The following is a 26545-nucleotide window of genomic DNA, read 5'->3' as shown; positions in this document are numbered from 1 at the left end:
CTAATTCTGTATCGTTTCCATATACATGTATTTTAATATACAATATAATATAGAGAAGACGTGCAACATCTTTCTAATTGTTGGCATTAAAGCCAGTAATCTTCATCTAATCTTGACAAGATATAATTCAAAGAAACACTGAATGAGTGAGGGTCCTAATGCGGATACACGTCTGCTTCAGCCTCTAGACGCTTTGTTTACATCTGAAAAAAAATCAAACACAGCTCTGACTCGGCGGAAGTCGTCAAATGACGTAAGACGCGTCCTGCATCTGTTCGAGCGGGACTTCAGACCACAGACCACAGAAACGAGAAGTTTTGATTTTCTCAAATAGCTACTTTTTGTTTATCAGACATGGCTTTCCAGATTGAAGCAGATTTACCACCTGGCCTTTCGTGTCTGAAAGTAAGTCCTGGATTTATTTGTAAATGTACCTATTTTGCTAACACGCTGGGTACTAGCCCTTAGCTAATAGAAAACCCCGAGCAGCCACATAAAGAGAGTACCCATAGACGTTAACTAAGCAGCAACGCTACCTTTCTAAAGCAACGTTTGATAAATACACATTAACTGTTATTCATCCGGGTCTAGCATATACAACTGAATGAAGTGCTAACTGTTGCTAATCTAACATCATTATAGCCACATTGCCACAGGCACATTGAGTTACTGACTGGTCACATTAGCTAAGTTGCCACAGTTAACGTTAATGTTTCACGTTGCACATAATGTCAAACAGGAACCCGGACAATCTTAAACGTTTGTGCTGCCCTGCTCATACAAGCAAGTACCCAAACATACATAGTTAGTGGTCATATCAGATCATTATATTGGGTTGTTTTACAGTATGTATCATGACAGTGAACCAAGAGCAGGATGTTGTGAAACACACCATGTAAACACATGACCACATGAGAAGAGATTTACTCGGGGAGGTCTACTTACTATGCAATACCTGTGCAACCTCTATTAACCTTTCACTCCATGGGTTTTAAGAAATTCATGCTTCCTAACTGCCATGTTTCCAATAGATTAAAAAAATGTTTTATTGCCAGGCTACCACAGTCTTTTTGATTCATATTAAGCTGGTTAATAGATGAGTTGTTTGATAATTGATGTTTGCTCTCTGTGGTTTTTCTCATCTACAGAATGTTGATACCCTGCTTCGTTGTCCAATTTGCTTCGACTTCCTCAATATTTCTATGATGACGAAATGTTCTCACAACTGTAAGTACCAAGCTGAGCAGCTTCCAGAGCAGACCCTGCGCTTATTACTCTTATGATAAGTTCAACAAAGCCACGCATATGTGAAGGCAAGACCGCAGACCAACTTGTATGAACAAGCAAAATCAGGCTGAGAAGGTTTTGAAAAAAAAAAAAAAAAAAAAAAAAAAAGAACATTTTTTAAAGGGACCATGTATAGCTTTCAACATAAATGTCACCATTTGATGCACCACACCAGATTGTACCTTAAATCTAATTTGCCTCTGCAGTCCTTTGGCAGGTCAGATCAGAAAAAACATACACAGTACTCTTTACTGTGTCCCAATGAAGACAACATACAAAGCAATACTAAAAAGAACGCACTACAAGTAGCACAGTGCAATGTACAGTAGCTTTGGTATAATTGCCACCTTGAGCAAGACACCTATAGAGTACCTCTGGAGCCACGGTTCTACTGTTGTCTCTGCAATAATAACTTTGAGTTCCCTGTTTGAGTTGAAGCAAGTTAATCTCAGCTGGATGCATCTTTGTCTATACACTTTACTTGCTTTCGTGTCTGAACTTTGGTCTGTTAATTTTATGTGAGTACTGAGATACTCAAATCAGCAGCTATAATTGAGCCGCACTCTGAACTAAATGAGATTTTTTTAACATGTATTGTCCAATAAGATTGGGCAAGTGGACAAATGTATTGGCTATTGGTGATTGGCTGAGTCCATTCCCGGTTGGTTTTTTGGGTGGTGATTTTTTGGGGTGATCACTTTATTTTGCTAATTTAAGGGTTTGCCTCCTTTAGAATTCAAATCAATAACCTGTAAAGCTCAATACAAAGCCTGCACTAATAGGAACCACAGTTGGAGTTGGTCCATATTATGCACATTCTTGTAGCACTCATTTCCGTATTTCACAAACTAGAGCAGTGACTTAATGACATTTAAGCCGTTTTTATAGGTTGCTATGCACAAAAACTGTACGTGCGGTTGTGCACCCTGATCATCTAGTAGCATGTTACCCTCACCTGTTTGGAGACTGCAAGTGGAGGCTTCTTCATCTGACACCATCTGACTTTTTTCAAGTAGTGTCAGAAAGCTGCTCAACCTGTCTTTACAGTGTTAGAATCATTGGCCGGCACTATATGTTTGCACTGACAACAGATTTTCCCTGTTTAGGTCCCCTAGCTTGCGGGTTGCAGATTTAAAATCAAAATAATCCCAAACAGGTGATTTTGTATTTTTTTCCCAACTAGCTCTTCCATAATTGCATTCGCCGATATAATGAATATATCGGCAATTACCGGTTGCTGGGCTGATGGTGGCCCGATTAGAAAATTTTAACATATCGCCCAACCCGATTGTCCAATCCAAATGGATACTCACTAACAACTGTGATGAAAGAGAGGAAATTATCTACCTGTTGCCTAACAGATAAACTAAATTTTATTTGCATTTCATTTTACAGTTTGCTCCTTGTGCATCAGAAAATTTCTTTCCTACAAGTTACAGTGTCCAGTTTGCAATACAGTAAGTATGAACTTCCCTTGATTGCATAATTATACTGCCAAGTTGCATTTCCATAATCATCAGGGTTATAACCTCAATAATGATGGTGCATTCACAGGCCATCCTCTGTAATTAATTGTATTAATTTGATAAAGGGTGCAAGTTTCCTTCATATCTCACTTCTTCTGTCCCTCAGCAAGCAACAGAACAAGATCTAAGAAACAACCGTTTATTGGATGACTTGGTTGTAAGCTTTCAAGCTGCAAGGTAAATGCCCATCATTGTAGACGATTAAACTGTCATACGTCTGAATAGTATCAGGACTTTCTCTGCCCGTCAACCTGAGTGCACAATGCGTCAGCAGTAGCTGTTTTTCTACACAGTATTACAATTATCAAATTAAATGATAGAAAAATTGTAATGTAGGCGGTTGCATAGCATAATTCAACACATATATGGAATAAAATTCTGTTTTGGTATTGGTATTGAATTCAGGGTACTGCAGTCAGAACACGGAATTCAAATTTTCAATGAATATTTCCCTCATTACATTTCTCCACATAAAGAAGACAACAAACATGGATACCTGATGTCAGAATCACTGGGTCTATCTTAACAGTCCAAAGCACATACTCTAAAGCGCATGGCATATAAGGCATGTCCAAATCCACTTCTGCTAATTTATGGTGAAAAAACATGAGGCACCAGGCACATGACTCTTTGACATCATGTGCTATCAAATCAAATATTTTCTGACCTTTTTTTAAACCAGCTCAAACAAAGAACAAAGATCTAAGCAGTTGCCTTTGACACATCCACCTGCAACATTTTTTTTAGCATGATTACTTCTAATTCTTTTGCTTTCAGAGGAAGACTAAAAGAACAGTGAAAATGGCAGATCAGGAAATGAGACCCAATCCACGTAAAAGCCCTTTACCATGAACACAGGCACACTGCCTGAGCACCTGTCCACTTTGTATCATGTTGCTAAGAACTGCAGAGAAAAACAACTGCTGTTGTGATTTTAGGGGATCCCATTGTTATTGACAATTTCAGTTTACTTCAACTTACCAGCATTTTATAATTGCCCTCCAGTAATCTGCGTCTGATTTAAGGATTTTCCGTAAATGAAATGGGGATTTTGTTTTCATCAGTGGAGGTCATTCAAGATTCTCCTTGTATTGCACATATGTGAATGTTGAGTAGCTTTAGGGCTGATATTTTTTCATTACAGCAGGATGTAGACAGCGGTGTCCAGAGCTTGTCTAAAGGGAATTTCTTTGTTCTTCAAATTTGAGTTTTTTTCCTCCAGTGACACTTATCCCAATGAAGGAAAAAACATTTCCTTAAAAAATGATTGTCCTGTCATGAGTAGCACTGGCCACATGGGTGCAGCTGGCCAATAGTTTGCGGTCACTGGTTGTCTTATGCAGCCTGGTAACTGCTGGGGAGATAATCCAACGTTGGGGAATTTGTATTGCTAGAGCAGCGCCAGGATATAGATGTGGGTTGGTCAAAAGTAGTGAAAAGAAAGATACCTACAACATCACACATCATAGAGTCATCATGTTATCCTCACTCTATATACCTGTCAGTCTTTTTCTTTAACGAAGAAAACACCAATATAAAATGACAGCAGCACACGCTTCTCCTTAGGGATGTGTATTTTGCTTGACTCTTTCTATTTCAGAAATAGATGGAATGGTCTATGTTTCACGAGTGATCCGTGTTTTAAGTTGTATTATTACATTTTTCCAGACAGATGAAAATAAGCCTGCCAGATAAACTCTGGCTCATCTAAAAAAAAAAAAAAAAAACAAAACGCTCAAAGTAAGATCTGAGTGCTGTTATTAGTCAGTGAGCAATGATGTTTCCCTCTTCCATCAATCACTGCACAGTTATCAGCTCTCTGAAAGGTCTTCCTTCACACTGTAGACCCACTGATTTCCATCACTGTTGTGAATGGGTGGCTTGCACAGCTGCTTGTCCCTCTGTCTTTCAATTTCCTGTTGTCGAGCACTGAACGTCTGAAAAATGGGATTCATAAAGTCTTGCTGTTATATAGCCATAGACTTGTCTCGAACAATTTAGTTTTGAATTAGTTCCTTTTCTGTGGAATAAATATATTACATTTAAAGACTATTTCTGTTACACACTTATAGCAAGTGTTTGGGGATTTCTTCCTTCATCGGGCCACTCACAGTTCTCACTGCTATTACCGACACAGTAGGTAGCTCTTGGCTGCTTGCAGTTATTTACTGCTATTGAATTAAAGGCCTATATGTCTAGCATACCATTAGCTGTTATCGCAGTGACCAGCTACCTCGTAGTCTCTAGTCACACTCAGTAAACACATTTACTCAGGTAGACGTGGTGCTGGTATAATGAGACGTATCACGTACACTGCTATTAAATTTATTTAAATCACAAAGGGCACAGTGTCCTTTTCTATTGTGGATATGGTATTTTGTTTGTAATGAACCAGTGTTTTCATACCTCTTAACAGCTGTAGTCTATGGCTGTATTGTATGTCACAGACATTGTCCAAAGGAGTGTGGCTCAACAAACACATGCATGTTTAATATCATTGACGTCCAGCATTAAAAATGCTATAGTAGCTGTCCGTCCACTTAGCACCCACTTCTAATTATGATTATTCTTCACGTTGTGGAAAGAATCAATATGATGGTGAGATTTCAAACTAAATGCTTACACTGCTGCTAAATTCCCTCATATAGTATCCCACTTATGTAATCAATGTTAATGTATTTGTGGAAATATGACTTTTATTTTTTGTAACTTATTTGATATGATTCTTTTCATGCCGTGCCTGATTTAGTGTTAATTGGTGATGTTTAAAACACTGTTTTCAAGTCACTGCAAACACTTGAAATCTATTTCATTCTTAACTCCCGGAAAGACCTGCTCCATTAATTATGAATGGCTTGAGTCTCCTTCCTGCTGCTGAATAATGAATTGTGGATACAATCAGATTGAACTGTAATGTGTGTGTAGATCAGCCCCGGCTCATTCTTTTCCACCTAAAATGTGTGCTGAAATAAGGCAGTCACATTGGAATGGACACTCAGTTCCTGTCTTTTCCTTGAGGTTGTTAAATGGTTCTATTGATATTTCAATTAACTACCCAGTCTTTATGGACCACACAGATAATGATGAACATTATTCAAAGTGGTGCTTCTTTTTGGTACTTGAAAAAACGGCACATAAAATGTAATTAGTTTGGTGATATCAAGAGTCCTTTATGTCATAGTTTTTGTCACCTGTAGCAAAGTTGTCTAGCTGCTTGTTCCCACCATTTACAGACAACAGAGAAAACATTAATTCATATACAGAAGTCAAACAGCAATCTGAATAATGATCAACTGTCACAATTTAACTACGGTGTAAAATGTATTACTAATTTTAAACACAAAGGATACTAGGCATGTACTACACCTCTAAAGTTAGAGCCTGATTTGTGCTTCTGGCTGGTGTCATCTCTATGGCAACAGCCAGTAAACTACTTGGATATAGAAAAAATGAGTTTGCTCAAATGAGGCAGAAAACTTTACAACTAATGGCTATAATGTAAGGTGTTACTCAACTGGTTGTGTTGAGTAACACTGCCGTTAAGTAACAGTGCAATAAACAATTAGATACAAATTTACAGAGGGGACAATATCAAATAAGTATATGAAACCAGAAACACTCCACTTAGCAACTTGTTGTGGTTTAGATACTTTTTCATACATTTTTTTTTGTTTTGTTTACCTTCTCTGAATATACTGCGCCCAGATAATTCAAAATAATTTGTGGCAATACAAAATTTAACAATAATACATTTAGTGGAGTCATAGCTGGTTGCATGCAGTGTTACAGATGTATGGTAGGGGAAGAGCATATTCTTGGTGGGGCAGGGAGGAGGTACGCGCGCACACGCCTGTGCATATGCATGAATTTGCTCTAATGGGGACAATAAGCACAAATAAGTTTTAAATATGGAAAGTAGAACATCACACACCTCATTGGTTCCATTTTATTACCAAGTAATGGTCCTGCTGCAGTTTGTTTGCCTTCCACATTTCCAAGACTGCAGCCAAAGTGTCTACTTTTTCTCACTCAGTAGAAAAAAGCGGACATAATTGAGCAGGTGCAGTTTAACGTCACTGGGTCACTTTACTGTCAACAGTGTTTACTGGCACATAGCTCTTTCTCTTTTTAATGGGCCTGTTACCCTTTAAGTAATTATACTTTGTGTTTACTTTTTGTGTTGTTGATCTGTGTTTTTTAGGTAGATAATTTATGAGAGAAACAGAACCTGTTATTGTATGTTTCAAAATGTATTCAATCTTTTAAAAGGAGCATGGCTGTCTGCAAATCTAAATCATGGGCTTCACACATTTTCATTCACATGCACTTTGCTGTTCTTCTTTTTCCAGACAGCAGTTGTCAAAAGCAAATTTTGACTCTCCTCCAATATCGCCCAAGACCCCAGCTTCAGCTGTCAAATGTAAAACTCCCAGAGAGAGGGCCCAGAAGTGTAACAGCACCGTTCTGAGTCAGTTTTTCCAAAAGAAGTCCAAAACACCTCCCACTAAAGAAACCAGACGAGATGGTTCTGTCTCTCAGTGGGTTCAGCGGGGGAAAATGCAGAGTGCACGCACCCACAGTGCAAATGATGCTGACCTACATTCAGCAACTGTTCGTCTTCCAGTGTCAGTGAAGGAAGAGCCAATGGATATGGAGGAGGTATCTGTCCAGGGTTTGATGTCAGTCAAACAGGAGGACACAGTCTCACACAGTATCAGCACCGGGTTTGAGACGGCACATTCCTCTTCACCATCAAAAGACGTAAAGCCTGTAATCAAAGGTAAAGCTTTCTACTTGTAAGATAAGAACGCTGCATCACCCAGTATGAGACACCCCGTCAACTAACTTGTTAACTAACTCGCAAATTCACAACACAACAGCTTTTCAGGCACTTGGAAATAAGAAGAAAAAAGAAGTAAGCCTATAGATTAAGTTGTTTGGACATATTTATTGTCTGAAGGTAACAATTTTACTAATACATTCATGACATGTAGGCAGCATTGTTGGAAATTTATAGACCCAAAGCAGAACTTAATCAGCCTACATTGGTTTTATAGTTGCTAGTTCACCTCTGCAACCCAGTAATAAAATCTGGTTAGGATTCTCTCCTTGTGTGCCCAAATGAACCATGAAGACACCCCTGGAGGACACCTGATGACCCTCACAGTGGTTTGATCTCTGTGTTATTAAAAAAAAAAAAAGAAAAAAAAATCAATTACGGAATCTTTTGTTTGGTACGGGAAATCCATTGCACTGACCGACAGGCCACCTCTGCTTCTGTGTCAAAATCGTGTGTGGTGTGAAGTTGTGAACAGGGACTGTTTTGAAAACTTTTGTTGGTAGATTCATTTAAGGACGATCTGACATTTGGGATGTGTGGTTTCCTTTTTCAAGCAAGTATTAAGTTTATGCAATTTTAAATTTTTTTAAGCATTGATGGTGTACTTTTGAAGTGTTAAGATTTATAGTTAATGGGGATAAAAGGGTTGTATTGCTGTTTTTAGATCATTGGTACCTTGTTTAGGATCAGTTCTTCATTTGTTTAATTTGAATAATAAATGAAGGCAGTCTAGTGTTAAAACAACTGTTTTCCCATGTTATTAGTATATTATATGAACCGTTTCTGATTAGGTGCAGGCTGGGGAGTGCTTTGGTTTGGATATGAAATGTATTTTGATTCAGATCACCAAAACTGATTTGTCTCTTTAACAAGCTGCTGCTGATGTCCTGTTGTGTATCTTTCTGCAGTGGAATGCCCTGTGTGTTCTGTCAGCGTGTCACAGCAGTTCATCAACAAGCACCTGGACACATGTCTTAGCAGTGGAGAGAAGAAAGAAAGCTTGAGGAGGTAAAATACCCACTTAACTGCTCACTTAAATGATGGTTCCTTACTGTTGTTTGCAGTGATGCTGCTGCTCTCAAATAAAACTAACATGTAAAAAGGACAAGTTGAGGTTTTAGGAGTTATTCTGTGTTGGGGCAGTTTTTTTGGCCAATAACCGTTTGGCACAATGATTGTATGCAGTAACTCTGGAACTTGCCTAAAAACCAATTTATGATGTATCTATTCAGGGATTGTGTGACTGTTTGGAAATGGATCCTTATTCTGGAGTTGCCATTGATGTCATAAAGATAAATTGCAGAGGTTTTAATAGTCAGGCCTTTTTTAGCCAGCCTGCATTAAGAGGATTCCATCAATCTTAATACTTTACGCTTATTTCTTATACTAAAGAGAAAATATACAATACAGCTGAAAAACACATTTGACTGGCTTGTGTGATTATAACAGGACTACAGATCATAAGACCAGACCGAAAAATGGCATCTCCCATCTGCTAATATAATTTTGTCATGAGCTCAGCTGATGTGACCAATGTGTGATGTATTTGATTAAGGTGGCATTTACATCATTCTTTTCTGCTTATGGTGTCCAAGATATCCAAGACCAAGACAATACAGTCACAGAAGTTTATTACCGCTGAGCACATTCATGCCTCCATCAGGGATTAGCAAGTAATATGTGGTGATTATTGAAATAAACTATTCAGCCTCTCATTTGCAGCTCCCTTGGCAAAACGAGGCAACCAATGAGCAAACTGGTGTACAACCTACTTTCCATGCATGAGCTGAAGAGGAGGCTGAAGGAATGCCACCTCTCCATGCAGGGTTCTCGAGACCAGCTGATCAAAAGACACCAGGAGTTTGTCCACATATACAATGCCCAGTGTGATTCCCTAAACCCCAAATCAGGTATACCATAAGAGAGATACTGTAATAACTGAATCATTTTATGTTTGTAGCAATGAGTGAGAAGGATGACTAATGAAAGGTGTGCTATTGACTTTTATGTTAATGAGGTGTATGCTTCACTGGAGTGAATAAATTATTTTCTACTAGATAGCACATAAATTTATACAGTACAGCAAGATGTATGGACCAACACATTTCATATTACAGGTTGTTTTTTTTTTTTTTTCCTTACTAGCATCTCCAGAAATACCTCAGTTTTGAACTATGACAGTGGGTCAAATCCGCTCATATGTTCAATAGCCCAATTCATATAACAGGCAATCTTTGTGATCTCAAGAGTAATGCATATTTGGCTTTCCTCTGTCAACAGCTGAAGAAATTGCCAAAGAGGTGGAGGCCAACGAGAAGATCAGGAACCAACTGAAGGGGAAAGCCAAACCTGTACGTGCTAACTGCTTAAAATGATATCGGGAGCACCTAAATTGTATTAGTATTATTTTTCTTCTGAGATGTACCCTGGGGAGTTTTTACCACTAGTGGCACTGGGTTGTCCCTGTATTGGTGACTGCAGTGTGCCATAAAAGGTTGGAGGGCGGTAAAAATATGAAATGCATTAAATGTGTTTGTTAGGCCTTAAGAATAAATATAGTCCTTTTGTTTAGAAATACTGAATGAAAAAAAACACTTAATGCAAATTTCCACAGGCTACATTTAACTTTGCAATCGCTGTAGTAGAGCAGTTCTGAATATCTGGCTTAAACCAATCTGACAAGGAGCAATTGCACAGCATATATTATTGTAGTGCAGTACTGTCAAGTGTATATTCATTGATGGTTAATGTACATCTTTTTGTCCATTCAAACCTCTTGCAGGCCCTGGTTTTCACAAAGACTCAGACTGACAAGGAAATTGATGAGATGCATTCAAATTATAGTAGGTGATCTATCTTTTTTGACTACTGTTAAATGGTTTAACTAGAAGAGCACTGAGAGAGCACACACTTCTGCCAAGGCCACTGTCAAACAACATAAACCAGACATAAGAGAAAAAAAATCACAGAAAGTGATTTGGATCTGTCCCATAGTTCGATGGGTTCTTCCCATGCCTCACCTCTCCACCAAGTTCAGTGCAAATTACATGATAGTTAAGATTGTTTGATGAAGAAAAATGAAAAGTTCAAAAATCTTTTAGAAAACACGTATTTACCTCATCATTGAGGAAAAGGAATAGATGGCACTATGACCCTCTGGGCTTAATAACAAAACTGTGATTTAGTTACAAAATGTATGAATTCTGTCTTGTGTGGGAAAAGAGAAACTAAAATATACGAGTCGCATGAAAACACATCAGACAAAAAGAACCGCAAAATGTTGTTACCACAGAGAGATGGAACACTTCTCTCCAAAACATGAATTTGTTTTTGAACTCAGGTGGAACGGACCAATTTTGTGTTCAGTGAAATGGTTTGTAATGTTGCTTTTTCCTTTTTGTCACCATATATTTGACAGCACTTATAAACTAATATTGCAAACTACATGTGTGATTTTTCATCCTACTGGAGTGGTACACAGGAGGGGTGCTCCTCCACCCAGTCCTTCCCTTGGAGTGAGTGTGCAGCTGTTTCACCACTTTTTAAGACAAGTCAAGTCAACATGAGCAGGCAATGCTTATAATGGCTTGACTTGTTTAAATAAGAAAAATAACTAAGCTTTTCATTCTTGTTATAGAGTATATCTCATTATGTAAGGCATTCTCTCTGGGCTACCTTGAAAAAGGAATATTGCATACAGAACCATAATTGAGACTAAACAGCCTCTATAAAAGTAATCAGACATACACAGAATAGCAGTTCATGTACAGTCATGCTTTTTACCATCCACTGCACTAACATGATTTTCTTTCCTTGACTAGCCACAGGCTATGTATTATTTCTATAGAAATAAACTTTGCCTTGCAAGGTTACACCCATATTCTGCATCTGTACTAATTCAGTTTAGTTTTAAAATGCATCACTTTTGCGGCATTTACGTCTGGCATCCACACTGCTTCAGTGTTTTCAAGCCTCTAAAATTGAGACTTTTGGGAGATGATGACGCAGACACCCTGATCCTAATTGCTTCCTGACTGGGTCTTATAAGTCACGACGTATACTTCCCTGAATCATGGATTCAATGTTTAATGCACCAGGTTCAACTCTTAATATGTTGCCGAATTTGCTTTGCAAAGATTGCCAATCTATGTTTTCTGCCGCCATGATCTCATACTCGTGCTACTTTCAGTTCCACCTCATCATCAGTCCACGCAAAGACATCTCAGGTGTAACGTTTCACCATTGCTGTTCCTCATTCGTAGTATTTTCTGCAACTAAGCAACCAACTGCAGAATAGACAATCTGCACAGTGTAAGCGAATGGTTATGTGATGTGCGTTTTCAGGCATTTTAGTGTTGATGGAGATACAGAGCTAAAACACTCGCCTGGACATGGTGCCAACAGAGTTGCAGGTTTAAAATTACAATGTATCATTGTATGTTGCCAAACTCATGAGGCAAGGGGAGGAACTTAAGGCAGCACCTTAGAAGAACTCTGTGCTTTTACCCTGAAGGTTTTTTTTTTTTTATACATGAAAGTGTCTTAATTTCTTCTGATGATAGTGGAGATGGTCTTAATTTCATGTGAGGCGGCCCACATCTGCTTTGAAAAACTGTAGGAACCCCAGTTTGATGATTTGAATCTTCTGTTGGAATACCTCAGTCAAACTATTAAAGGGCCATTTTTTAAAAGATCCTCCTGAGTTATTTGTTACAAATTTGGACCACAAAGGTTTTGAAAGTCTTAAAGATTCTAAAGATTAGATAACTTTGGGCATCTTAATGACAGCCTGTGATGACTATTTTCAGAAGTAGGCCATAGGTTTTCATACTGATCAATGGGTTTGTTTTTCCACCTCTAGACAGGTAGTTCTATAGGAAAAACCACTAGTAGAGACCTGAGTCTTGCATGACAGGTAATCCATCACAGAAGCGGTATGATTTTTTTTCGAAGTTGAGGAATTGCCACATGGCAATGCAGTGGAGAAGTCCAGAGAGCCAATTCTGGAGACACAATAGGCAATATTCACAATATTACATACTTTGTGTCTCCAACATCATCATTAACATTTTGCATATTTGCATCACCCAACCGAAATCACAATCTTACTTTATTCAGTCTAGAAGTCCTTCATTTGGAGCCAGCCTCATAAACCTTCCACAACACATTACCAGGAAGAGAAACTGGCAGAATTGCTGTGTCTTCAGTGAGTAATTTAGCAGCAAGAGGTTGGAGGAAAATGTAAAACTGATGAGGTTTTTATTTCAGTGTAAATAATACCCAAGACTTTTTTATGATGACTTGTAGGGTGATTTGGCTATTTAAGTGTCTGTCTGAGATTTTTTTTCCCCCACCCTGATGAGCTCACAGATAATCACTCAGAGACAGATAATCAGAAATATGGACCAGGTCTTTGTTTCTATCCTCAGGGTGCAGAGGTCAAACAAGAAGAGCAGCATTATAGAGCATTATCTGAAGTCATGTTGACATGGTTGAACAAGATGAAAAGCTTGTTGGAAAGAACTCTGCAGAGCTCACTTAAAAAGTGGCTGAGAAATGGATGTGACTCACAGGAGGAGGGTTCTAAAAATAGCTGCACTGCTGTGATAACCTCTTGATTTATCAGAGGATGTGGATGACTCACTCTGCCGGCATGAGGAATAGTGAATGAGCAGACAGGAAGGTGAAAGCAACACACATGCATGCACACACTAAATCAACTGGGAGTTTGCAGCCTTCTCGTAATGTGACATGTTCTTTTAGAGTTAATAGTCAATTGCTGGTTATTCAGAAAACATGTTCATAACCCGGTAAAACCAACTGCAGGTAAAAACCTAGAAATCCCGCTTCGTGGTGAGACCTGACACTGACAAGTTTGATCTGCTGTGTGCTTTCCAGCTGTTGCCGTGTTGTGACTGCAAACACCCTCCACCCCTAAGTTCAGTCCATTCAATTAATAAACTCAAATCATTTGTGTTTGATTTACAAATGTCCCAGCTTGTCACAGTCAACAGCACATCATCACACATAAAACAAGGTTTTTGTCTCCTCCCCTAAAATTGACTGACAAAGATGGCAGCAAGAAATAACTTTAAGCACAAAAAACAATATTTCAGACACCTGAGGTGATGTGTCATTATTTCTTCTGTAAACTGTGTGCAGTGAAACATAATGGACAGCCATGGTACATGACATTAATTTTTACTTATAACTAAATAAGACAATGTATTTAAACTGGAAGTTTTATTTTAACCCGGGTAATATGCATATTGCAATGCAGCGTTACCATAACTTGTACAGATGTGTATTAGGAGTCACACTTAACGTCAGTAAATGTACAAGTTTTGCTAAGGTAAAGCTTTGTAACTGCACTGGCTAATCTGTGTGAGAATAAAACACTTATTCTTCAGAAGACTATATGTATCAGTGAAAAGTCTGAGATAGCACAGTTGTTCCGTTTGCAAAAGTTTGAAATTGATTAAGTTTATCTCATAATAACAGAGTGGCGCCCACTCTCCATTAGAGTTTGAGTCACCCACTTTCAGTGTCACGATGTGCGTTGATTGTTGCAGTGGTAAAAGAAAAGCGTAGTTTTGCTGGCAAATGTTACAGCTAGATTGCAGATTTGTCTTTTATATTCAATGTAGATTACATTAGGTTTTTCATATGTGTGTGTTAGAATCATGGAAGGGATGGATTATTTTTTTAATATTCAAAAACGAACCTTACTCATTCCCCATTACTGATTATAGCAGCTCTAATTTAGTGTGTGTTTAATTTAAACACATTAGGGCATCAGGAATTTTAGCTGTTATGGCAACAACTAATGTGGTTCCAAACAAACATTAAGCATTTAGGCCTACAGTTGAAATATATTCTACTGCTGTCAATGTTGGTAACCAGAAGCATAAGCAAAAACTGGAGCTCTGTTTAGCGATGTTTCTGAGATACAAATTCCCTGCGTTTCAATTTCATCTTTAGCAACTTCAGATTAGCTAAAATGTTTAAAAAATCTTCAGCTGATGTAACAGATAATTTCAAAACACTCTCCTTAAACTGCCAATGGTAATGTTTAGATCATACTGTAGAACTAATGTTAGTTGCCATTTTTGGACACAGTTTTTTTTCATATCTCTCAATTAAACTGCCAAAATTAAAATTTTCTTCTTCCCTGCTTCCATTCATAGTCAACCATTATATCCTGTCAATGAGTGTATGGCTCCTCTCACAGTAGCAAAAGGAGTTTGTTTGCCATAGTAATCTCATCTTGGAGCTTGCAGCTGTGGTATTTCACTTCAAACACTGAGGCTCATGAATAAAACCTTGTATTCTTCCGAAATCTATTCAACCTTTCAAGGTTGGAACTTGTCATTTCCAAGTCAAAATATTAATCTGTTTTGCATGATCTGTAAGATTTTGTTGAAAAATGACTCCGTATTTACTATAAATATTAATACACCATTTCCCAAACAACACAGTGGTCGGTGCATGGCTTGGGTTTCTTCTTTCTTTAAAAAGCACCTAGTCAACTTTACATTATTAGCTACGTATCCCTAACCTTAAATGATAACATGTTGCTTTAAGTTCACTGACAACTCAAATTAGGGACTGGCGATATATCGTATATACTCGATGTATGTTACACATGGGATGTAGTAAAAGACTATATCGCAAACATTGAGTAGAAATTGTCACATAATTGTTTTAAGATGCCGACATGAAATTCGCTGAAGTGTTTTGCTCCTGTCGTGCTCTCCTGTGGCTGCCTCTCAGACAGACACACACCCCCGCCCATCCAGAAAACTCTCCTGGGTGAATGTGTGTGACGTTGGTGAGGTGTGTGTGTTTTTGTATCTGGAGTGGAGGGAACATGTTTAGAATTACAGGTTATATATATTATAGATTATTGGCCATATCGCCCAGCCCTACCAGAAATATTGTCACATAGTGTTGTAGAACCCGTTCCATTCAAAACTCTTTCCTCCTTCACCCGTTCCACCATATATGGTATTTCACCAACAGGGAAGCAGCACAGCAGCGACTTTTCCCGCCTGATTGCCCAGGTCCGGGGTCGCCTAGAGACCACCAGGCAGATTCGTATCAAACAGGAAGTCATTGTGGAGGGAGAGGATGCAGAAAAGACGCCCTCTGCAGGTACTGTGACACTCATTACCCTTCTCAAGAATAAAATGTACTCTAGCCATTGGAGACTATTAAGTGTCTACACAACATTTCCTACAAATGAAATGCATCGTTAAGAATTTGTTCTTTAAATAAGCCATGCAACGCAGCTTGTCACAGCTGTTGTGACTCCCTGCTGCTTGTGTGTGTGGGGAGAGGTTTGTCGGTAAAGTGGACTCAATTTTGTTGTTCCATCCTTCCCAAACTCACAACATGACTGTGCACTTCACTAATGTGCGCATCAAGGGTGAATAAAGATCCATCAATAACTCTAATGAATGTTGGTGTGTTTTGGGAACAAGTGGAAATGCAGACATCAGTTCACCAAATGTTAAAGAGGAGGTTCAGAGATGGTGAGGAATGTCGAGTGGAAAGAGTTGCTGAGGGAAGTACAGTACTTTTTTTTTTTTTTTTAAGTTTTGAAAGTCAGTGACACATTTTTTCATATATTTTTAGTATAATTTGTAATTTTCTCAAATTCATCAAAACGTTTTGTTAAGATATAAATTAAGTGTGGTTTTATGTCAACTGAACACATAGATTAATGAGGTTAGCAAAAGACACACAAAACCTGCATGACACTGTCCACTGTCAGAAGCTAAGTAGTACTAGCAAGACCTGAAACATCATTTTACATTGAGAATATGTGAAAATATGGAGTCCAAATGGGACTGGGTTGTCAGGGGCATACGTTTTATCCATACCCCCTTTGACAGGTCATTTCTCCACTGACTGATTTCCCCCTGGCTGTCTGACACGATGATGTATATTTTTGCATCCTTCAGATCAAGTTGCAGAATCAAAGAGCTGCTTAGTGATGAAGACAGAAGACGGAGACAGTGACGAGGAGCCATTAGCAAGAGGGATTGACTTGTCACCTAGTCCCACTTACAGTGACGTATCCATCAGCAGGTGAGTCATAGATACCACTCGTCCTGATTCACTCACGGTGGTGGGGTGACACCCTCAGATCTTGTTGTCAAGTGTTGGTGCTTGCACAAAAAGGTGAGTAGGCAAGTAAAGGTATTTTTGAGTATTTTCATACAGCGTGCTTATGAAGTATAATTCCACATTGATGATGATCAAAGATAACTTTGCAGAGTGTTTCCTCTAGTAACTGCTACAACTGATAAAGCCTTGAGGACATTACTGACTATCTTTAATTTAGAGATATAATAGTGTTTCTTTTCGGGCCACTTGTGTATGGAATGATTTGTAATTATATGTCATTAATTTAATATTTTATGAGAATTGCCAGTTATCATCCCAACATGTTGGGAAAAAGGAGACTAACCGCTTTGCCTGGATAGTAGTCTCTTGACAACTTGTCTGTATCCTGTGATTAATGCCAAGAAAATATACTTAACTTATGATTTATAATATAAACAAAAGGATCAATTAGCTATTCTACATAATATTCTACCAAGTAACCCAACCTTAAAGCACAAAAATATAAAGTTGTACTATGATTAAAACTGAATCACAACAGATACAGAATCTGCGCATTGATGGAATATTGTATGTAAGAGGTTCCTGCCAATTCCAGTCACTGAAATCTGTACATCCCTCATGTAGCTGATAACAAGCACATTAGGAGAACAGGCAGATCCAGCTAGGAGAACATACCTTGCAGTGGAGTAGAACAACAATTATCAGCCAGTCCTTTTGTAGATGAAGTGATAGGTGACTGCAAGGCTTCACTAAGAATGACAAAGTTGATTTTTTGTATCATGTTCACATCAGAGCAGTTCACATGACTGTCATTTTTTAATTAAGAAACAAATTGTGTGTGTGTGTGTGTGTGTGTGTGTGTGTGTATATAATACTTAATATCATTTTTATTATTTCAATATGATAGTGATACATCTTACAACAAAAACATGATAATAATATAAAATAGTACAAAATAATATGCTAATTGTGTAGTGATATAATAATTGTAATGCATAAGCTGTGTATTCTATTTAAAAGTTGTGGGTTGACGATCTGAATGTGAATCAAAACATATGAGACACTAATTAACATTAGCTCTCAGTTGTCTTTTTGTAATTTTGTATTCAGAAAGCTCAGATTTAGATAATTCCTAAATATATAATTTGCTTTTATTCAGTTTTTTCCCCCTCGTGTAAGTACGAAGAACATTAGTGTGAGATCACACAGGTGTGCATCAACAAACGACAAAGATCACTTGCTCTCTCTTAACAAACCCTAGCAGCCAAATTATTCATCTCAGACTCAGAAACCAGACTTTCACTGCACCATTAAAACTAATATTGATAGGCTCTTGTTTATACTGGCAAGAGAGCTACAGGAATCAGACAACCCTTGTTTGATCATATCACAGATGGGGATTTGACTATGATACGCTTCATTAATCTATCCATGCAATTTCCTTTGTGCATATTACAGGAATCAAATGTGGCTCACTTTTCAACTCAGATGTAAACAGATGAAAAAAGATGTTAAAGAAATTGTACACATGTAAACATGTAGAATCAAGCCCTGTAACACTGATGTAGCCTGAGACATTCTTCCCTTGTCCTCATATAAACTTTAGGTTGGTGAGGAGAAATGAAATTGTTGCGGTACATCTAGGGATGGAGAATGATAAGATAGTATTCAAACCAATCCCAATTCGTTTTTAATTCCCTTAACAAGTCAGGGAGAGAAAAAAAAGTACACCTACACAGGTTTGTCATACTTGACACGATGGTTATTATTTACTGACAATTGTGTGTCCATATTGCCAAGTATGCCTAGCTAATCAACATTTTAGATATAATATTTAATCAATAGTCAGTGTCAGTCCATTGCTTTCCGTCTTGCATGAGTCCAGAGCTGCACCTAAATGTTAACGGAGAGACCATGTCGTCATTTTCTTGTTTTAAAATGACATGCTCCGTATTGTTTGGACTGGTCTCCACAGAGGTTGCTCCTTGGAAATGCGAGTTTGATTTGGTGCATGCACATATGGACGTGTGTTTACCCACAGGGCACAAAGCCACAGAATACAGCCCTGGAAATGGCTGGTAAGCAAGACACCCAGGAGACACATTGCCCAGCCGGGTTAGTGAGACAGACAGACCAGAGAGAGATTCTCTACAACCTCTTAACGTTAGCTTACTGCTATTTGCTGACATCAAACACAGAGAAGAGAGAACAACTTTACCTGATTGCTGTTCCTACAATTCTCTCTAATGGTGTTTTTTTCTCTTTTCATGGCCAGAGAGGTAGTCCTGCTTTATCCTCTAATCAAAGTTGTAAACTTTGACAACCACTTTTAACCCTTGTGTAATTTGTGTAGCCTTTGCAACTTGCGTAGTGGACATAAAGGGCCACCTGGCTCTGAAAAACATGCCAGCATTGATAAAAGGAATTGATAAGCAGCGGGGCATACAATTCCAATCGTTCAGATAATTTAAAGTTCTCAGTTCCCATCATTAAATACATCTGTGTCCCTCTCCACAGGCATTACTAGTTCATTTGTAATGTAGTTGCCCTCAGCACACTGCAACTGAGGCAATGAAATGGTCTTTACTGCGGCAGCTGGATGGCACAACAACACATGCTTTGCAACTTAAACTCTTCCTCTGGATAGCCACACATGGTGGCTGGTGTCTAATGAAAGATACTATAGTAAAACACAGTTTTGATAATATAGAATATGTCTTTATAGGAGAAGTTATACTGATTGACAAATACTGTAAATTAATCCACACTTATAAGTGTTCCTATAACTGCATACAACTACATGCTAATGTGTTATAAACCACTTATTACGTGTTCATATATTGCTTATGAATGTTAAATAGAGGTATGTTTTTAATCTCTGAGAACAGCCTTGAAAAGATGAGATAAGACTGAATCTGTACCTGCAAATGTTTACTTTTTCTGATGATAAAAAGCTGGAGCTGTTGCATAAAATGATAGGTCCTCTCTTCTGCCCAAACCGTTTCTGTTTAGGGATTCATTAGGGCTAGTTCTGTAGTGGCACAGGATCACACTTCAAAAATGTCTCTTTAAATCATTGGGCATGTCCTGCTTCGATTAACCTGCATGCTGAATATTGAGTATCACATTTTGTTTGGTAAGTGATGGCTCAAAGATCAAGTTCAACCAGTCATTTCTCTGTTTCTTGGTCAAGTGAGACCTTAATTTCCATGTTCTTTTTCACTAATTAGTCAGGCCCGGCTCTGTTTTGCATTTTATTTAGACAACGACCATGCAGGCATAACTTGTGCCTTTTGCAACCTCCTGAATTTATATGGAAATCTGCATTTAACTCTCCAAGGTTGTGGTGTGATGAGTCCAGGTCATTTCTAGTTTCATAGTTTTTTTTTTTTCCCCTGAATCGTTCTCTCTGCAGTTTAAAATCATAATAGTACTACAGTATTGTAAAGCCGTCTGGGTGATAGGGGTATTACTTCCATATGCAAATAAAATCAGAAAGTCGGTATCAGTGATTCAGATGACCTCAAGATGCCACACAAAAACAAACACGTGTGTTTAGGGTTGCTAGGCGACAATAGCCTGTCAAACATAGAGGACAGAGGTGATGGTAACAGAAGAACTCCAGCCATAAACTGGCAGATCAACCTCATCATTTTCAAGTAACAACAGATTAGGCATTTTGTTATATGTCTTGTTGAAACCTTTTTATTTTGAGGACCAACAGAGCATGACTGCACATGAGAAATGAGACCAGCTTTACAGTACATGCACCAAATTAATTCAGCACAGCAGCCTGTTCTGCGAATGAGTGTACTTGAGGTATGGAAAGAGAAGGAAATGGGCAACTTAGAAGTGCCAACACGCTGTTCAGCCAAAGCCATAGAAGTGTGGGAAAATGGATATCTAGTAGGAAAACGATTGTAGTATTGTTGCTAATTCACAAAAACTCACATTTTGCTTAGTTCCACAAAATGTTAACAATGGAATTGTTTCTCACGCTAAAATAATTGTGTTTATAAAGTCCCTCCTGAAATATGCCTCATTGTAACTTTCCCTAAATTTGGAATTTAAAAAAGAGTCCACAAAATATCAAACTGTGTATTTGTTGGACAATAATCTAAAGTTATTGTACCTACAAGTCTGATCCTGCCACCCCCATACTTTATTTTGAGGATTAGCTTTAAGCTCTTAGTCTTCAAAATGCATATATACCAAGTCAAGAGTAGTTGTCTCTGTTGTTGTCATTGCTGCATTGCCCAAATTCATATAATTTGGAAGAAGATATTGCAGCTTTTAAACAGCAACGATGGGGATCTCAACAATTTTGTGAGTATGGGGTGATGCAGTGGTGGTGAGCTGTAGGGTCATTGTAAAACCCTTAACTTCCAGATCTCACTGACTGACAGCATGCAGGGAGAAAAGGGAGTTGTACTTTTATATACTCTGACTTGTTATGAAGTGTTTGCCTGAGGCAACATCATGCAACTATAGCCTGTAGTTTGAAATCAGGGAGAGAAATGAGGATCCATTTTGGCATTTGGTAGAGTGACATTTGGCCTTTAGTTGATCTTGTGAGTAGTACGCCTTTACCAGTGACAACTGGGTGTGTAGGATATGTGATACAATGAAAACACCTGCTCATATGAGTCTAAAATAAAAAAGAGCATCACTCGCTAGCTGTCAGGGCAGTTATTCAGGTACAAGCCAGTGCAGTCAGTTTTTTTTTTTTTTTTTTAAAAACAGCAAGTATCGGTTAATCTCTGTACTTGACATCCTCTCCGTTTCTTTCCCTCCTCGTCCTCTTTCTCCCCTTACAGTTCTATTTCTGACATCTTTGGTCCAGAGCCTGCCAGAAACCTTGAGTAAGTGATTCTTCAGTCATTAGTGTCAAGAAACTTACTGTCTTTTTTTTTTTTAACTGTGCTATCCATACATGTTTGTTCCAGGACTTCCATCACATTCTGTGTTTGCCTATGCAGTCTGTTTGCCATTACAAAAATGACATAATTGCAGGTTTGTGCTCATGCATAGACTTGGTATCAACATTCTGTTGCTGTCAGGATTGCTTTCCATTGTGCAAGTTGATAAATACTATACATATTGGATATCCCATATACAGCACCACATTACCCTACCACTTAGATCTAGGCATTTGTGCCACTTGATGCCACTTAAAGCCTAAGCCTTATATTATTTTATATTTAAGTGTTGAGAATGTTGTTGAATTCTGTGTTTTCTACAACTGGGTATTGCTACATATCTACAGCAATATTCTTATGCAGTTCTCTGGCCTGTATCTTCACTAGCAACAGACAACAACTTACACACTAGAGGTCAACCAATTAATCAGTTTCCCCAATTAATCAGCACTGATAGGATGTTGCATCAGAACTGGTGGACCTTTGGCTGACTGCACTGCCCCCACCAGTCACACAGGGATGTACGTGACTGTTTTGCATCGAGGTTCCACTGACAAAGTCAGTTAGTTAATGTAATTTGGTACCTGAGATCATTTCTGTTGAAATGAAAGTTAACTTTATATTAGACAGCTTTATCTGTAAATTCTGAGCATGCTAAGGTTGTTGGTTATAGTACGGCCTTATTAATGCATTAGACTGAAAATAATCGCTGCTCTGCCGAAATCACACCTTCTCTGTTTCGCTAGCAAGCATGGTTGGTAGAAGTTGGCTAACCATAAGTACAAGCCTAGCACAACTATGGCCAATAGCCATGTCTGTTCATTTAAAGGAACCACTTTTGCACAAAATAGTTGTTTGTATGTGATTAACTCCAGGTAATAATCTAAACAACTGTTAAATACTTTATGAGACCGAAAGGGTGAGGATGTGGAAGCTTTCAGTCAGTGTGCTGCCGTAAATGCTTAACAGACTTTAAAATTTGTCAGTGTAGACTACATCAGATGTAATTTTTTCAGAAAGCATTCTCTATTATTCAGGCAATAGACTTAGAAGTTTTTTAGCTAAACCTTGGCTGTCCTCGGGTAAACTTTGGAACAGCTGAGTTTACAACAATGCTGACAAGTGGTATTCATGTCTTATCTGGCATTTTCAGTTTATTTCTCCACAATATAGTTATCTCTCAAATATATAACACAACACTATCAGCTCTTTGTCCACGATACAATACAGGCAAACAGGGAGGAAAAGGTCAACCTCTGTTGCAAATTGCCAAAGATTGATAAGTGGAACTTGTAATTTTGAATTTATGTTTATACAGTCCAAAATGTTCAGTTTGTGTGTATTGAGTGTATTAGACTAATAACACTGTAATTATTTGTTTCATAGGCTGTATCAAACAAAAACAAGTCATTTACTGAAGAGAATGTCCTGTACAGTTTACATACAGTTTTCATATACATGTACTGTCTATGAGCTTTGCACTGGAAAACACAAGAACAAGTGCACTATCTACTTGCAAAGCTGTCTGTGCTGCACCTCATGCCCTTGGGAAAATATATATCTGTAGATATAATTTGTTGCACAAGTGCATCCATGGGCTGAGTATAGGTGGGTCTGTGGATGTCTGAACTGATTGGTTCCATATTATGAATATTTCTGCCTGTGTGTTTTAGCTGTGACTTGTATCCTTATCAGGTGAAAAGACTGTTCTGGTTAAGTCTAAAAATGATTTTTTCTTTTTAGTTTTACTGAATTGTTGAGTTTCCTTGATTTTCTTTGAGCAGGTTTGGGAAAACCACTTGTTATCAAAAGCAGCAAGATAAGCACTATGCATGGAGTTACTCTTGTCAACAATAACAGTGTCGAAATTGGCCAAAAATGATGTTCGATTATTCCTTTTAAAAAACTTTTGCACACAATGTGCATAAGAGGACAAACCAATACATTGAGAGACATAACTACTAGAGATGTGCCCTCAGGTTGCTATAGCTGGAATGGTAGGCAAGACTAACTGTTGCTTATATAGCAATCAAGTTTTCTCAAGGTTCCACAATTTTTCCATCTACTGACCAAAATCCAAAGTATTTCCAATTGGGGCTTTTTAGATTACTTGGAGTGAAAATCACTTTCCTTGTGGCCAAGTTGGGTTGTGAACTCTCTGACATCATAACCACATGGTTGATGAATTGTTCTGTCTTCAGCTTGACCTACGGTTTATTTTCAATCAGTGAAAGTGACTCCTGTCTGTCATGTGCTGTATTCAGTACAGTGGCCCAGGGCAGACAACTGCTCTAATGTTGTTTGTTTTTTTTTTTTGCCACAGTCCAATATTTATTTTCACAATTAAACTTGTGTTGTTTTTTTTTCCTTTAAATTGCACTGTATTATCAAATTCAGAAAATTCGTTGACAGCCCTTGTCAACAAATTGTTAGCAAATAGTGGATGGTTTTTGATTGTTTTGGCAAAATAACATCCCTGGAAAGATGATTCTGACCAATTAAACTGTTTGACAGAGATTGAGTTATGTCAGCTTTAAATATTATTGTCCAGGAATAGTCGTGCTCATATTTTGAACCAATTACAGCTGTGACAACTGGGCTTAATAGTCAGAATTGATATATTCTGCATTTGGAAAACTGTTCCCCTGTGCATAAATTCAGTTTCATCTGTTTTTTTTTTTTTTTTGATAATTTTGTTACTGGGCTGTTACTGCTGTCATGTCTGTCGAAAGATTTTAGCAATGCAATAAGACACACAAACAGCTTTTCAACCCAAAGGACTCACATGAAACATCTGCTCTGACCTGGAGCTAGTTCACTGCCCTGCACTAAGACACAGAATCATACCCTTGAGTTACACAGTGTGGTGCTGCTTTGACTACACAGCACTGCAAACTCTCTCCCTCTCTTAAGGTTGCTGGTGCTGCCTTGTGTTTGGACAAGTTGTAGGACATGTATAGAATGACAAACTAAAGTAATTAACAATACAACCCTGTTTCCAAAAAAGTTGGGACGCTGTGTAAAATGTAAATGAAAACAGAATGCGATGATATACAAATCATGTAAACCCATATTTAAGTGAAAATAGAACAAAGACGATGTATCAAATGTTGAAACTGAGAAGTTTTATTGTTTTATTGGATGCCATCAACACGTTTCAAAAAAAGTTGGAGCATGTTAACCACTTAATTGCATCACCTCTTCTTTTAACAACACTCTGTAAACATTTGGGAGCTGAGGAGATCAGTTGCTGGAGTTTTGAAAGTGAAATGTCCCATTCTTGCCTGATACAGGATTTCAACTGCTCAACAGTCCGGATCTCCTTTTGTTGTATTTTTCGTTTTATGATGTGCCAAATGTTTTCAGTGGGTGACAGGTCTGGACTGCAGGCAGGCCAGTTTAGTGTCCGGACACTTCTACTAAGGAGCCATGCTGTTGTAATACATGCAGAATGTGGTTTGGCATTTGTCTTGCTGAAATATGCAAGGCCTTCTCTGAAAAAGACATAGTCTGGATGGCAGCATATGTTGCTCCAAAACCTGTATATATCGTTCAGCATTAATGGAGCCTTCCCAGATGTGCAGGTTACCGAAGCGGTGGGCACTAATGCACCCACATACATACATCATGGATGCTGGCTTTTGAGTGTGTGCTGATAACAAGCTGGATGGTCCCTCTCGTCTGTAGCCCGGAGGACTCGTCCATGGTTTCCAAAAACAATTTGACATTTTGATTCGTCAGACAACAGGACAGTTTTCCATTTCGCCTCAGACCATCTTAAATGAGCTCGGGCCCAGAGAAGTCAGCAATGTTTCTGGATCATGTTTAGATATGGTTTCTTCTTTGCATGATAGAGTTTCAACCTGCGTTTGTGGATGCATTGACAAACAGTTTCACAGACAGGGGTTTTCAGAAGTGCTCCACAGACCATGCCGTGATTTCCACTATAGCATCATGTGTGTTTTTAATGCAGTGCCGCCTAAGGACCCGAAGATCGCAGCCATCCAATATTTGTTTTTGGCCTTGTCCCTTTGCCTACAGACATTTCCCCTGATTCTCTGAATCTTTTAATGATATTATAACCCGTAGATGCTGAAATTCCCCAATCCTTTGCAATTTTACATTGAGGAATATTTTTCTTCAATTGTTGCACTATTTGCTCACACAGTCTTTCACAAAGTGGTGAACTTCTCCCCATCTTCACTGCACAGAGACTCTGCCTCTCTGATAGGCTCTTTTTATACCCAATCATGTACTGACCTGTTGCCAATTAACCTAATTAGTTGTTAGATATTCAACCGGGTGTTTTTTTTTTTCCGCATTACACAACTTTTCCAGTGTTTTGTTGCCCCTGTCGCAACTTTTTTGAAAAAGAAAACATTTTTGAAAACTGGTATCAAATTCAAATTCATATATTGCGTTCCTTAGTTATTTTTCATTTTGTCAAATTAGACCTTTAAAAATCATGCCAGTCGGCAGTACATTGTAGTTTGAATAAAACTCAATGCTTACCCGGGGCGGCCCGATGGCGGAGTGGTTAGGGCGCGTACCACATGAGTGGATGCTCTTAGCAGGCAAGTGCTGGTTTGACTCCCGACCGGCCCGACTCTTTCCTGCGTGTCATTCCCCCTCTCTCTCTGCCCCTTTCCTGTCACTCTCTACTGTCCTGTCAGTAAAGGTAAAATGCCCCCCAAAAAAAAACAAAGTTGATGCTTACCCACACACGTGAGTTTGTATCATGGACATTTAATGTGCAGAAAGCTTTACTGTTATACTGCTGATAAAACAACAAAAGCACATATATCAGAATGTGATTTCATTGCGTTTGTTGTGGATAATCT

The 26545-nt window shown here is 38.4% G+C and overlaps 1 protein-coding gene across 2 annotated transcripts in view; it reads left to right on the top strand.

Moving 5' to 3' along the window:
• The first annotated feature begins 243 nt into the window (after positions 1-243).
• rad18 (RAD18 E3 ubiquitin protein ligase) overlaps positions 244-26545 on the top strand; it is a 56672-nt gene continuing 30370 nt past the window's right edge. For both annotated transcript variants that reach the window (XM_071493674.1, XM_071493673.1), the window contains exons 1-12: positions 244-405; positions 1149-1227; positions 2683-2744; positions 2920-2990; positions 7163-7593; positions 8562-8661; positions 9376-9563; positions 9934-10004; positions 10436-10496; positions 15676-15807; positions 16620-16746; positions 21603-21647. In XM_071493674.1, the coding sequence (XP_071349775.1) occupies positions 355-405; positions 1149-1227; positions 2683-2744; positions 2920-2990; positions 7163-7593; positions 8562-8661; positions 9376-9563; positions 9934-10004; positions 10436-10496; positions 15676-15807; positions 16620-16746; positions 21603-21647 (1418 nt within the window). In that variant the 5' untranslated portion in view covers positions 244-354. The remainder of the gene's footprint in view (positions 406-1148; positions 1228-2682; positions 2745-2919; positions 2991-7162; positions 7594-8561; positions 8662-9375; positions 9564-9933; positions 10005-10435; positions 10497-15675; positions 15808-16619; positions 16747-21602; positions 21648-26545) is intronic.

This window comes from Trachinotus anak, unplaced genomic scaffold, assembly GCF_046630095.1.
Source record: "Trachinotus anak isolate AG129_WGS33_773 ecotype Australia unplaced genomic scaffold, CSIRO_AGI_Tana_v1 ptg000013l, whole genome shotgun sequence".
NCBI classification, from domain to species: domain Eukaryota; kingdom Metazoa; phylum Chordata; class Actinopteri; order Carangiformes; family Carangidae; genus Trachinotus; species Trachinotus anak.
This window is presented reverse-complemented; position numbering and strand designations above follow the sequence as displayed.